Source organism: Microtus oregoni, unplaced genomic scaffold (assembly GCF_018167655.1).
Source record: "Microtus oregoni isolate MIOR12 unplaced genomic scaffold, Mior012 000033F_ref0000390, whole genome shotgun sequence".
Lineage (NCBI taxonomy): Eukaryota > Metazoa > Chordata > Mammalia > Rodentia > Cricetidae > Microtus > Microtus oregoni.
In genome coordinates, this window is record NW_024543092.1 from 23,730,417 (window position 1) to 23,742,800 (window position 12,384).

Here is a 12,384-nt window from a genome sequence, read left to right on the forward strand (position 1 = left end):
CTCTCCTCTAAATCACAGCCGTGTCCAGGGTCCTGCAGTAGTAGCCTTCCCCAGAACCTGTCCCTCCAGAGATTCAGCCCTTACCACCCACCAGGCTCTGACCCCCGGGATCCAGGTCTATTTTCAGAGGGAATCTTGATCATTTTCCACTCAGAGTCCCCACCTGTTATTCAGTAGTGAGGTCCCCGGGCCAGCACCGTTTAGGAGCTGAACCTCATTTGTAAGCTGCTCTGGTCTCTGAACGGTTCCTGTTGGGTTTTCACAAATCTGACTGGAGACTTGTTTATTTATTTATTTATTTATTTGCAATGAGACAAACGACAGAGAGAAAAAAGGGGATGGACACACACACATGCGGTGGGATAATGCTCTTGTACATTGTAAAATTTGCCACTCATATTAGTTAAATAAAATGCTGAATGGTCAGTAGCCAGGCAGGAAGTATAGGCATGGCAACCAGACCAAGAGAATTCTGGGAAGAGGAGAGGCAGAGAGTGAGTCACCAGCCAGATGCAGAGGCAGCAAGATGAGAATGCCTTACTGAGAAAATGCACCAAGCCATGTGGCTAAACATGAACAAAAACTAAGGGTTAATTTAAGTTGTAAGAGCTAGTTAATAATAAGCCTGAGCTAATAGACCAAACAATTTATAATTAAATAAGCCTCTGTGTGTTTCTTTGGGACCAAACAGCTGCAGACTTGGTGGGACAGAAATGTCCATACACACACACACACACACACACACACACACACACACAGAGCTGGGGTACAGAGAGCTGAGAGCAGATTGTGTAGCTGTATGGCTTTCCTGATTTGCTTGTACAGTTGTGTAGATAGGCCCGAGTGCATCTATTTCATGGGGTACACTTGAGCCCCAACTGCATAGCTTCAGAGAGAGACTATGCTGAGCAAAAGCATGGAGCTTATGCCATCTCCAGAAAAAGCAGCAGGGATGCAGGTTTAGGTCTGGGCAGGGGCCCAGACAGCTTCATCAAGACTCTGAGCAGCTCTCATAGGTGAAAGTTCAGCCAAAAATCTGCTTCCCCTCACCTCAGGAATGAGGCAATGAGGCAGATCACGTTAGCCACACAGCCAGTGCTATGTACAGCTATATCACTTTTCTGAGACTCACAGCTAAGAGATTGCCATGAATCTCTGGACTCAAGACATTTGAACGACGCTGGAACCATTAAGGCTGTGGGGACTCTTTGGAAGTGGACACGATGTACTTGTGAGAAGACTTCAGGGCCCCGGGCAGAAGGCTATGGTGTGAATCTGAAATGTTTCTCACACTTGATGCCCTGCTGGTGGTGATATTTGGGGAGACTGAAAACTTTTGTAGGCGAGTCCTGGATGGAGAAGTTGAGTCACTGGAGGCTGGTCCAAAGGGGTACATCACCTCGGGCCACATCCCATCCCATTCTCTGCTTCCTGGGCTACCATGGTGTGAACTGCGCTGCCTTCCCATGCCACGCCTTCTCTCGAGGCTGTGAGCCAAAACACACCTTCCTTCCTTAAGTTTGCCAGGCATTTTGTTACAGCGATAGAAAAACTACCTTTTACAATAAAATCCCGGGTCATGACTGGCTTTTAATGTTCCTTTAAACTCTGTGAAATTAGAAGGGTGACAGAAGCCTTGGCCTGAGCAATCCCAGGAGGTGCAGGCAGGAAGTCAAGGCGGATACTGGAATGTTTGCTTTTCAGACTGTTCTCGTGGCCCCTTCGGAATAATATTTGCAGGTTGGAGTGGGTGGCACCAAAAGCCCTTTGCTTTCTTTCACTTTGAAACCCCCAAAGCATTCATTCCCATTCTCCCTCTCCCCCTTTCGAGGAAGGCCGATGTCTTTGTTCTAAACTTTAATCAATGAAGTCTCTTCACCTTTCGCCCTGTACACAGCTCTTGCGATAGAAAACTTTAGCTCAAGTGTGACACTTTATTGCCCCAGTATTTCAGGCTTTCTGTCTCGCTTTCAAGGCTTCTGTGAAGCATGCAGGGGAAGGGCAGGCACCCCGTGAGATGCACCCCTTGAGATGCACCCCATATCCCCTCCAAGGGCAACGTGTTGGACCCAGAAGGCTGCCTCGTGAGTACGCACGACTCTGAACAGCTGAGTTGAAAACCTATCATCCTCATCCTTCGAAAGTAGACTTTTTTTAAAAAACAAAAGACAAAAAAAGTGAAAAAATTATTTTCCAAATATTTTTTCCTACTCAATTCACCTGTGTTGAATCCAGAATTTAGGCTTTACTCTCAAAAAGTCTTTCCTCCCTCGGGTCCGTGCACATCCCATGTTAGGAAGGCAGACAGACAAGACAGCGGCTGCAGAAGAAGGGGAGTGGTTCTTTTATTTGGTACGACATCAGCATCATGCAGGCATTTATCATGAGTGTAGTGTGGAGTTGAATTCAAATCTGGTCCCCTGAAGAGGATGTGACGCACCTAAGCCGTCTCTGGGCAGCCGTCTCTGGGCAGCCGTCTCTGGGCAGGAATGCCTTCTTAGAGACCTCTCCCCACACACCAGCCAGAGCGTGATGGAGGGCAAAGCTGCAGCTGGGATCATGCAATCAAAACGGCTGGATGGAAACTCACCCGAGAGAACTCACAACCACAGTGAGGGTGACCGAGAAACGTAAGCAAGACGACGGTGTGGTACCCTCAGTCTGCTCATCAAACGGTGTGGAAGGAGGGCCTTGCGCGTCCTGGGGTCTTAGGCTTAAAACACTGACATCACACCATGGTCATGACCTTCAAGGCTGCTGGCTGGAACCTGCGGATCTTCTTCTTCAGGGCCTTGGAGGCCTTGATGCGGCACAGTTTGGGCACAGGGGGAAGCGGTGGCCTGGAGCTTCCTGGGACCCGTGGGGACTGCTGGGGCGGCACCCGAGGCCACGCCCTCTCCCTCTGTCCAACCTGTGCATTGCCTCTTCCCAGGCCACTGCGGCTACTCTGGACACAGCTTTCCGAATCGTTGCTACTAGACTCGTCCCCGAAGCGGTTGGCAGTGTGGTCACTGGCCTCCTCATCCTCGCTGGTTTCGGCAATGGTGGAGTGGAATAGCGAGGCACACTCTGCCGAGTGCTCGGAGGGGTCGGACTCGCTTCTCACACAGGCATCCTGACGGGCAAGTGCGGGCCTGCTCTGGACCTGGGGACCACCTACTCTCCTGGCTGGAGACTTAAGGGGCCCCAAGCTGGGCCCAGGATGGCTGACTGAGCAGGCTTTGGCTGAGATCTCTGTAGTAGACTGCCACCTGCGCTGCTTCCCCCTGGCTGCCGAGTTGAGGGGGGATGCCTCCATTGGGAACAGAACTTGGGATGCTGGGTAACTTTCCTGTTGGGCCACCACTAGGGGGACAAAGAAGGGCACAGGGTATAGGGTGGACTCAGAGCAGGAGCGTCCAGGAGGCTCTTTGGCCAGTGTGGGGCCCCTGCTGAGCCCCCCCTGCTGGGGCCTGCATGAGGGGCCCCATTCTGGAGTCAAGGCAGCGGCATGGGTGCCCTGCTGTCTCCCGGGTTGTGGTGGAAGCTGCTTCCCCAGCCTGGGCACTTTATCACTGATTCTTCTTCTGACCTTCACCGCCTTGCTTTGGGGAGATCCCATCCTCAGCCTCATTGGGGAGGTTTCACCAGAGGTGTAAGAAGGGTAGGCAAAGGGTCCTGGGTCCAGAGGGGGGCTCTCAGGGCCCAGTACCCTGGAAGGTGACAGGGCTTGTCCTTGGCCATAGTCAATGCAGGTCTGCTGGGCCTGGGAGCAGAGAGAAAAACCTACAGAACTGTCTCCGTGGACACGGGGATTCCAACAGGTGCTTTCCTCCTGCAGGGGGCTGCTGAGGGGCTCAGTATCCACAAGGGACACAGGCCCCTGTTGCTTGAGGCTGTCCTTGGCAGCATCTCTACTTGGTTTCATTCCTCCCCTGTCCATTCCGTAGGCCGGCTTCTCGAGCTGACCTCCACTGTCTGATCTCTGGCCACACGGCTTCCGTGGGAAAGGAGCCGGGTCCCCTCCCTGCTCTTGCAGCTCATCCCTCAGAGGGAGCTCTTGGCCCCGCAGACGCAACAGCCTGTGGATGTAGGCTTCGGCCGAGCCCAGCTCACGGATCGGCCCAGCCTGAGTCCTGTTCTGATCAACAGGGACTTGAGGAGGCTCCGGAGGAGGCGAGTGGATGTCAAGATGTGGCGCTTCTTTAGGCAGAGCAAAGAGCGGGCTCTGGAGAGCCACTGCATGGAGGGGACTGGGATACGGGTATACCTCCTGGCCACCCCTGGCCACCAGATCCCGCTGGTACTTGGGGTCCAGTGTGTGGGCTGGGACCTCTATCCCCTGGCAGAGGAGGGATGGGGGTGCAGCATCAACACCAGCTCTCTGAAGCCCCAGGTCATCTGGGAGGACTCTCTCAAGATCACCTGGGAATGAGACCATGAAAAGCACATCAACACAGACAGATGCCAAGTTCCTGTTTCCCATAGGCGCATATGGAGGCTCGGGCCTTATGGGCTCTGACAGTGTGTACTGGTCCCTGAGCTTCAGTGAGGAGAAGAAAGCATCATCTCGGTGCCTCCACTTAATCACAGCTGGGAGGCTACCCAGGAGAAACGTGTCCAGCCATACACGGGACAGTCACGACAGGAACTGCTCCAGCATCCACAGCCTGGGAGTGAAACTGGAGACTTGGCACAGAGAGACCAAGGCTGGTACAGAGCCCAGGTGTGTGTGTGTGTCCAGGTGACATCTTTTTCTCTTGGGAAAACATGGAGGGTGCTTGTGCCTCGATTCTTACTCTAAATGTGGCATGTCACATGATCTGAATGCTTCTTTGGAGTTTCTGGATGTTCATTTAAAAGAAGAAACACACACATGCGTACACACACACACACACACACTTGCTCCATCCAAGTGGGGTCAGCCTCTTCCCCACTGAGCCCAGGTACCATCATCTGCTATCCTTCTCACCCAAACGACACTCCCGCTCTCTCCATCCCCTCTCACCTGTAGACACAGGTCTAGGCCGGAACATGCCCCTCGGCCGGCCTGTGTCCTCTGCACCATGCGGGAACCTGCTATCTTCTCCACTGGGCTGTGGGCTCCATGCAGGGACAGTGGTCTCATCCGCAGAGCGGGGTCGCCAGTCCCCCATGCCAGACCTGGACTTAGAGGGATGAAACACAGGCAGCCAGCCGCCCAGTGAGGGGGACAGGCGGTCACTGCAAACAGAGGCACATGAGGTGGACAGGGAGCAGGACCCAGCGTCACTCAGCTCGTAGAAGCCTAAACAGAGCAGACACAGTGGTCAGTGCGCCCCTGGCCAGTGGGCTCTACCCTAAGACTTAGACCCCTTTTCTCTTGCTTTTACTGGCACAGAGAGTGCTGAGGGGCTGCTAAGAATGCCTGTGGAGACAGGTCCACAATGAGAATGTTCTAGATTCTTGCTGGTAACCTTGTGAGTGGCTATGTGAACAACTGACCCTACCTCACCTGACCCCTATAGCTATGCTCAGAAGGAGAGCTTCCTTTGCTACGGATATCTCCTTTCTTTAACACACAACTGCATGGGGGGGGCATTTCCTTCCTGGGAGTCCTCAGTCCCAGGGACTGCTCGGGTAGCACATTCCAGGTTAGACTGCAAAAGCCAAGTACCAAGACTCCACACACCCCAGGCTGGCCGTCACAGATACCTGTGACCACTGTAACCCAGACACAGGGGTCCCTGTTGCCAAGTTTCACCTGTAGCGTATTGAGAAAGCAAAGGTGACCAGAGTCACACAAGCCAGCAAAGACTGCCAACAATGACCTTCTCTGAGGAGGTCTGGGATGGTGCACAGGGAGGGAAGGGCCAGTCAAGTTGATGTAAATGACTTAGGTGATCCACAGCATGGTTTAGGAGCTCCTGGGGTATTTAATACAGCTGGTAGTTTACATATGTGTGAACTGCTGTATAAACTGTACTGTACGTAAACTCTTAAGACATATATTTAAACTTCATATGTTTATTATATTTGTATTTTTTTTCAGTGTGTTTATAGCTTTTTATGTCTTTAGTCACATCCACTTCCCAGGCTGCTCAGGGGAACTCCCAAGTGTCAGATCAGTGGAGGACACAGGCTGCAGCTGGCACTGTCCACAGCGTTAGGTCTGTGAGGGGTGGCAGCCACCATCAGCCGTACCTGAGCTGGGCCTGCTGTCACTGTCCAGGGCCTCGCAAGATGACCTGCTCACATCCAGCTGCAGTTCACTTATCTGCTGGTCCAGCTGGTCCAGGTGAGTCTTCAGGCCTGCATCCTGCCGCCTCAACCGTGACTGGGAGGCGAAGGAGAGAATAAAAACCGACGTGAATGCAGAGATCTAAACCAGGTCCAAGGTGGAAACAGGGCCACCACAGACACCGGGAAGGCTCCCAGACTCCAGCTCCGAACTCATGTTAACTAGTGGGAAGCAACTCCCTGGGTCTGCTGGAAAGTACAGTGAAGGACTTGCTCCCCTTGGCATGTGCGTGTGTGCACGCACACACATGTACAAACACATGCACACAGTCTAGTAGGAGTGAAGATAGTTCTTCACACAGCACCTCCATGGCCTATGGTACCTGGGAGTGGGCATTTTGATAGGAGACCCCAGCTTCACTTGGACAGCTTGGCGAGCTTATGTGCAAGACTATCCCCAGAGAATGGACTTCTTTATACCATAGTCCTCAGGTCTATAGCCGTGCGCACGCACACACATGTACACACACACGCACGCGCACACACACTCACACACATGTACACACACGCGCGTGCGCACACACATGTACACGCGCACACACTCACACACATGCACACACACATGCGTGCACACAGACACACACATGCGCGCCCACACAGACGGACACACACACATGCGCACGCACACACACACAGACACACACACACACACACTGTGAAGCCCACACAAAGTAGGGTGAGTTCTGCGTGCTCATACATAAACTAATCAGTACCGAGTGTTTGGTAAGAACTGATTTCTTTCAACCGTGCAGTTTCCTGATGTCTGGGCTGGCAACATACATATTTTTCCTCTAATTAACAAGGCAAACAAAGAGGGACACGGCTCATCTGTGGAAGAGCGTGACCATGACTTTCCTAGCGGGGAGCTACATCAGAAATCTCAGCAGCGTGGAAATCAGCGGCAGCAGATGCCGGCAGTTATGACTTCCTGTTCACCACAACAAGTGATTTCGCAAAGGGTCAGGGTGAGCTGAGTGGGATGCCAATCTCAGCAGGCTCAGCCTTCCCCTGCAGGAGCTGACAGGGTGTGGGTGGGAGCCACCTCCGGGTGCTCTCGCCCCCACAGGAAAGAAGATTTTCTGAAGAGACAATGGGCACTAAGAAATCGGAATTTCCCTTGAATCTCATCTTAAGCAGGGACCAGCTGGAGCCAGAGCTTATCTCCCGAGAAGAAATTCCCCCAGTTCTGACAACTCACCTACCACCTTCCTGGCAGCATCTGAGACAAGGATAGATGAGGACTGCTCATCTCTTACTTCTTTTTAAATCTAAAGGGGTACCCCCAAAGATGAACTTGGGGTGTCATTGGGCCTTTTCGTTTGTCTCTCTTCTTCATGCGGACATACAGAATAAATATTCCCATTTCAGAGTCTCATTACGACTTGTGGGTGGCCCAGCTGGCTTTTTAGGGCTGCTAGGTCCCAGGCTCTGATCCTAACTCTACAAACCCAGGGTCTGATGGTGTCTGGGGCAACAGTATCTCCTATAGCAGCTCATGTCACAAGTGAATGAAACTTCCCTGAACCTGCTCCCATTACAAACTCCCAGACAAGCAGGAAGGAGACACAGGCATGCCCTTTCTAACCCCCAGAAACCAACACTAGGCCCATCAAAGGACTGGCACGGATTTTTCCTGTAAAAGATTTTTCTTTGTCCTACCCTGACGCAGACGGCCCACAGACACCAAGCACTTCTGCCAGGTCCAGTCCAGTGAGTGACAGCATCTATTTCTCTCAACCTCCCTTCTTCAGAGGTCTGGCTGGTTGCCCTCTTCCGAAGGTTGGGACCATCTGCTCTACAGATAACATCTGTCCAGCCAGCCTAGGCAGCTAGTTTCTGGTTAATGGTTAAGGTCTCAAGACCCCAGTTTTTAGGATCCTCGGGCTCTGCTGTGAGCTCACCATAGGGATTGATAGCCCCTAATTAATGCCTCCTCCACCCCTGCTTCACGTTTTCATCACTGTTCCTTAGGCTGAACTTCAGGGTCAAAGCCACTGTGACCAGTGGGGCGCACCGCTGACTACAGCCAGACTGTGGCACTCTGCCCAGGACCAAGCCTGCCTACGGTCTACAAGCCTCATGCTGATGCCAGGGATGTTCTGAGCCACTTGGGTCAGAATCCCCCAAAGCGGGGTCAGGGGTCAGAGACCTGGTGCAAGGGAGAACTAACCACACCCAGCACACCTGCAAATCCTGGGCTCTTGCTATGTAAGGCTCCGGGGTAGGACCTTGTACCTTCACCAGCTAAGTCTGGCAGTCACCAAATGCCCGAGTCCTGCCATTCCATGGTTCCCCTGAAAGGCAGCTGGCCGATTCCTTTAAAAGCCCCACACCATTGCACAGAACTGAATCTGAATGTGTTACACCTTCCCCCATGGACGGTTCTGCCCTGCAACCTCAGCATTTAAAAAAAAAAATCTTTGTAATATATTTGGAGGATAAAAAATTCAAGATGTTGAGATGGTATCTAAGACACTTCCTTCCTCTCTTGGAATGCTAATAGTGAGCACAGAAAATGTGTGATTCATGAATTACCCCCGACCACCTCCTGCAAACTTCACAGTGTATCCATCAATAGTGAAGGGCCCGGAGCGCTGGCTCACAGGGGAGACTGACAGTGACCCTGGAGAAGTCTGTCAGGTCCTCCTTGTTCTTGGCCTCATCTGCTTCTCATCTGACCTCCATCTGCCCCCTGTGTGTTCATCAAGCAAGCTGCTCGAGCCAAGGAAAACACCATTGACGGTTATGGAATCGATGTGGCTTGCTCCTGTGGTGTCACCGCCTGAGCTGCTGCATGTTGTCACTTTTAGAACAAGTCGCAACCCGTCACTCCTGCAGGATGGTCCTCATAAGGGCCTGCTGTTCCAGGACGCCTCTTCTGGATGTAGCCGAGGCATGATAGAATGTTACAGCTTCTTGGCATAGTGCCAAGCCAAGGTGCTATTCTACCTAAGCCCACTTACTTGAGTAAAAACACTAGCCATTTCCTGAGACAAGCCCCTGTGAAGACACTCATGGGGCAGCCTAAAGGGCCACCTGAAGCAGACTGTGGGGTCAGAGCGCATGGGATTTCATCAGCAAAGAAGTCTGGAATAAGGAGGATTAAGTGCTGAAATCACCTCTGGTTTTGTTTTGTTTTTGGCCCCAGTTCATCACGAGTCACTGATTTATCTAATGAACAAAACTCTCCTAAGCAACTACTGCAGAGTTCCCTTTGTGACTTTTGACACTGCAATTAGCAGGGCGTAGCCCATCTTGAATCCCTAGAAATGGCTAAACCCATCCCTACTTGAGAATTCCCGCAGGATAACTGCAGGGGTGGGGGTGGGGGGCTCCTGGACGCTTCCGGTTTTCACACCTGAACACTGACTGAGGGCCAGGTGAGCCAGCGGGAGGGCAGTGAGCTATCTAGATCCTGCCGGGTTTAACTGGCAGCCCTTTCATTATTTTCTTTATCTAACAAGTGCTCTTGCTCTCCCCCTCAAGAAAGAAGAGCTAAGAGCTGGTTAGAGCCACATAAATTCAACTATTTTTCTCTTTTCCTGTGAACTAAGTTTCATAACAAAGCCTGCGTGTTTTTCTGGTCTCACGGAGAGGGGTAGTGATGGTAGTGGTGAGGGGAGGGAGTGTGTGTGTGTGTGTGTGTCAACAAAGCTTGTTTGATGTCTCCAAAGGCTGCTGGTAATTGTAGTGTGTGGGATCACCGATTGGGTAGACCAATCGGTGATCCCACACACTGAAGCGGAGTTAATCATTAACCTTAAGGGAACGGGTCATGCGTGTAACCGGCAGTGTGCCTGCCTGGTTGAGGTCACGTGAAGCGGAGTGCGTAGCCTTTTGAACAACAGGCACCTGTTGTAATGGCTTGGTCCTTTCCTGGGTCCAGCAATTTGCAGAGTCCAGTCCACACCAGCCATGTCCGTCTCTGGGCAGGTGAGCGTCTCACAGTCTGGAGGAGGCTGCCAGCTGGGTTCCACCTTCAGCCAGCTCTCCACCTCTCTGACACCCAAGGAAGATTCCAGGTGTCCTGGGGAGTGACTCAGACGCTGGACTTCCTGATTCTTTAGTCACAAATCCAACACGGTTCTGAGCTAAAGCTGACTGAACACAACAGTTTCCCTGGATTTTTACCAACTCTCAACGGGAGAGATCCAAATTTCTCCATCCAAGAAATCCCACTTAAGAGTTATGGATGAGCCTCCACTACACCGAGACCATCATTTTGTTATTTTAGAAATGCTGCAGTGTTGGGCGGTGGTGATACACCTTTAATCCCAGCACTTGGGAGGCAGAGGCAGGAAGATCTCTCTGAGTTCGAGGCCAGCCTGGTCTACAAAGCGAGTTCCAGGACAGCCAGAGCCACACAGAGAAACCCTGTCTCGAAAAACAAACAAACAAACAACAACACAACACTGCAGCACTGCAAAGCATCTCAAGCAGGCGTCCAGGGGTCCACAGAGGGGCACTCAATGGGCGCGGGTAGCTGAGAAAGCACCACAGATCTCCCCCTCCCACGTTCCTCAGACTGGAGCACACTCGGTTTTGTTTTGTTGTTAAAAGCGGATCAGTTGACAGGCAATCTTGGAGACTGGCATCAGCCGGCAAGACTCCCCAGTGACACAAGTGAACCCAGTAGGGTGCCCTGCGAGACACGGTCCAGCTGTGCAGCAGGAAGACCTGCTAGGGGATTGAAGCCAGGGTCCCCTGCCTCTAGCCCGACTTGCGCGCCTCCGCACCAATGCTGTGTCAGCCGCAGAGGCGCTGCGCATTCAACACCAGGTTCCGCGCGCGGCTCCCCAGCACGCACCCCGTAGCGCGCTCCCCACGCAGCCGCGCATCAGGCCTCTCCACTCGCTCAGTCCACGCAGCTGCACCCCGGTCGCTCCCCAACACGCCCCCATGGCCACTCGTGTCCCGTTCTCTCCTTACCAGCTGCTCCCGCAGCGCCGCCAGCGCCGCCTCCAGCCGCAGCTCCTGGCCGCGGGGCCCGGGAGCAGGGTGCAGGCCCAGGGCGCCCCGCACGCGCGCCTGCTGCGTGGCGCGCAGTCCCTGAAGCTCCTGCAACCCGGCCAGTGCCGCCCGTAGCCGCGCGCCCACCCTGCGGCGGTCCCAGCCCGCGGGTCCCAGGCCGCTCGGAGCCCACATCTCCCGGTCGGCCGTTCAACCACTGCGCTGCGCGTCCCCGCCGCGTCTCCCCGCCCCCGGCCGCAGGTCGCCTAGGTGGGGTAGGACCTATCGCTGGCCGCGGAGGGCGGTGTTTGCGACGCCCGAGGTCACAGCGGCCGCCCCCTGCCCGCCCCGTCGGCCCGCCGCGCCCTAGCCCAGCCCAACCCCTGTGCCCCTGAGACCTGTGTGCTCCTCAGGGAAGGCCAGAGCCCCTCCGCAAAGGAACAGAGGAGAGCTTAGGCACGGCCAGAGAAAGGTGTTGTTTAGGTTTTTAAATTGAAAAAAAAAAAAGACAAAAAAATTACATTGCACAAACCACGTTCCTGTTTCGTATGGAAAACCCACTACCAGGTTTCCCAGTGCACACCTGTATGTACCTGGAAACCTCTGGTTGCTTCTCAGTGTATCTAATCCTCCCTCCCTCACATGCCACGCACCTTTAAGGACGCTTCTAGCAAGTTCCTGAGTTGTGCAGCTCTTACCATGGTGGTCACTTCAGGAACACTGGATTCCAAAAGGAAGCCGCACACACATGATCAGTCGCCCCCACCTCCTCTGCACACATGCTCAGACCTCCCCCCCCCCAGCCACGCCTGCCTCCAGTGGACACTGTTTTGAGTGGAATCCTGCTATCCGGGTCTTTTTACTGTTTTTAGACTTCCGGATGCGCCCATTTTGCACCCCCAGAACCTCCTTTTTCTGGCGGAATCATTCTCTGCTGGGTGGTGAGAGCCCTCATGTTTCTCCAGCGTTTCTTAGGAAGAAATTGCAACTCATTTCTGCATTTCTGCACGCAGGCCGGGTGGAAACCCTTTCCTCTCGCTTGAGCGTCCACCTAAGGCAGGAACCGGTGAATCACAGGTGGCTACTGTGCTCAAGGTTTTGAAGACATGCCAGGCTGCTTTCCTGAGCGTTCACCTTTGCCTCTGAAGCAGGGGTGGGAAGGTGCCAGCCGCACCC

At 53.4% G+C, this 12,384-nt stretch overlaps 1 protein-coding gene across 3 annotated transcripts; it reads right to left on the reverse strand.

Moving 5' to 3' along the window:
* Window positions 1-566: 566 nt before the first annotated feature.
* On the reverse strand, window positions 567-11,970 carry Dact2 (dishevelled binding antagonist of beta catenin 2). 3 transcript variants are annotated; one of them, XM_041680259.1, is made up of 4 exons: window positions 11,907-11,970; window positions 6,163-6,295; window positions 4,988-5,266; window positions 567-4,404 (listed from the first exon to the last, which is right to left on the reverse strand). In XM_041680259.1, the coding sequence occupies exons 1-4, from the start codon at window positions 11,907-11,909 to the stop codon at window positions 2,729-2,731; spliced, it is 2,091 nt and encodes a 696-aa protein (XP_041536193.1). In that variant the 5' UTR covers window positions 11,910-11,970; the 3' UTR covers window positions 567-2,728. The 3 variants fall into 3 exon arrangements, with proteins under 3 accessions (XP_041536193.1, XP_041536192.1, XP_041536191.1); XM_041680258.1 differs by having other exon boundaries at window positions 11,862-11,968; XM_041680257.1 differs by lacking the exon at window positions 11,907-11,970 and adding an exon at window positions 11,188-11,450.
* Window positions 11,971-12,384: the final 414 nt, after the last annotated feature.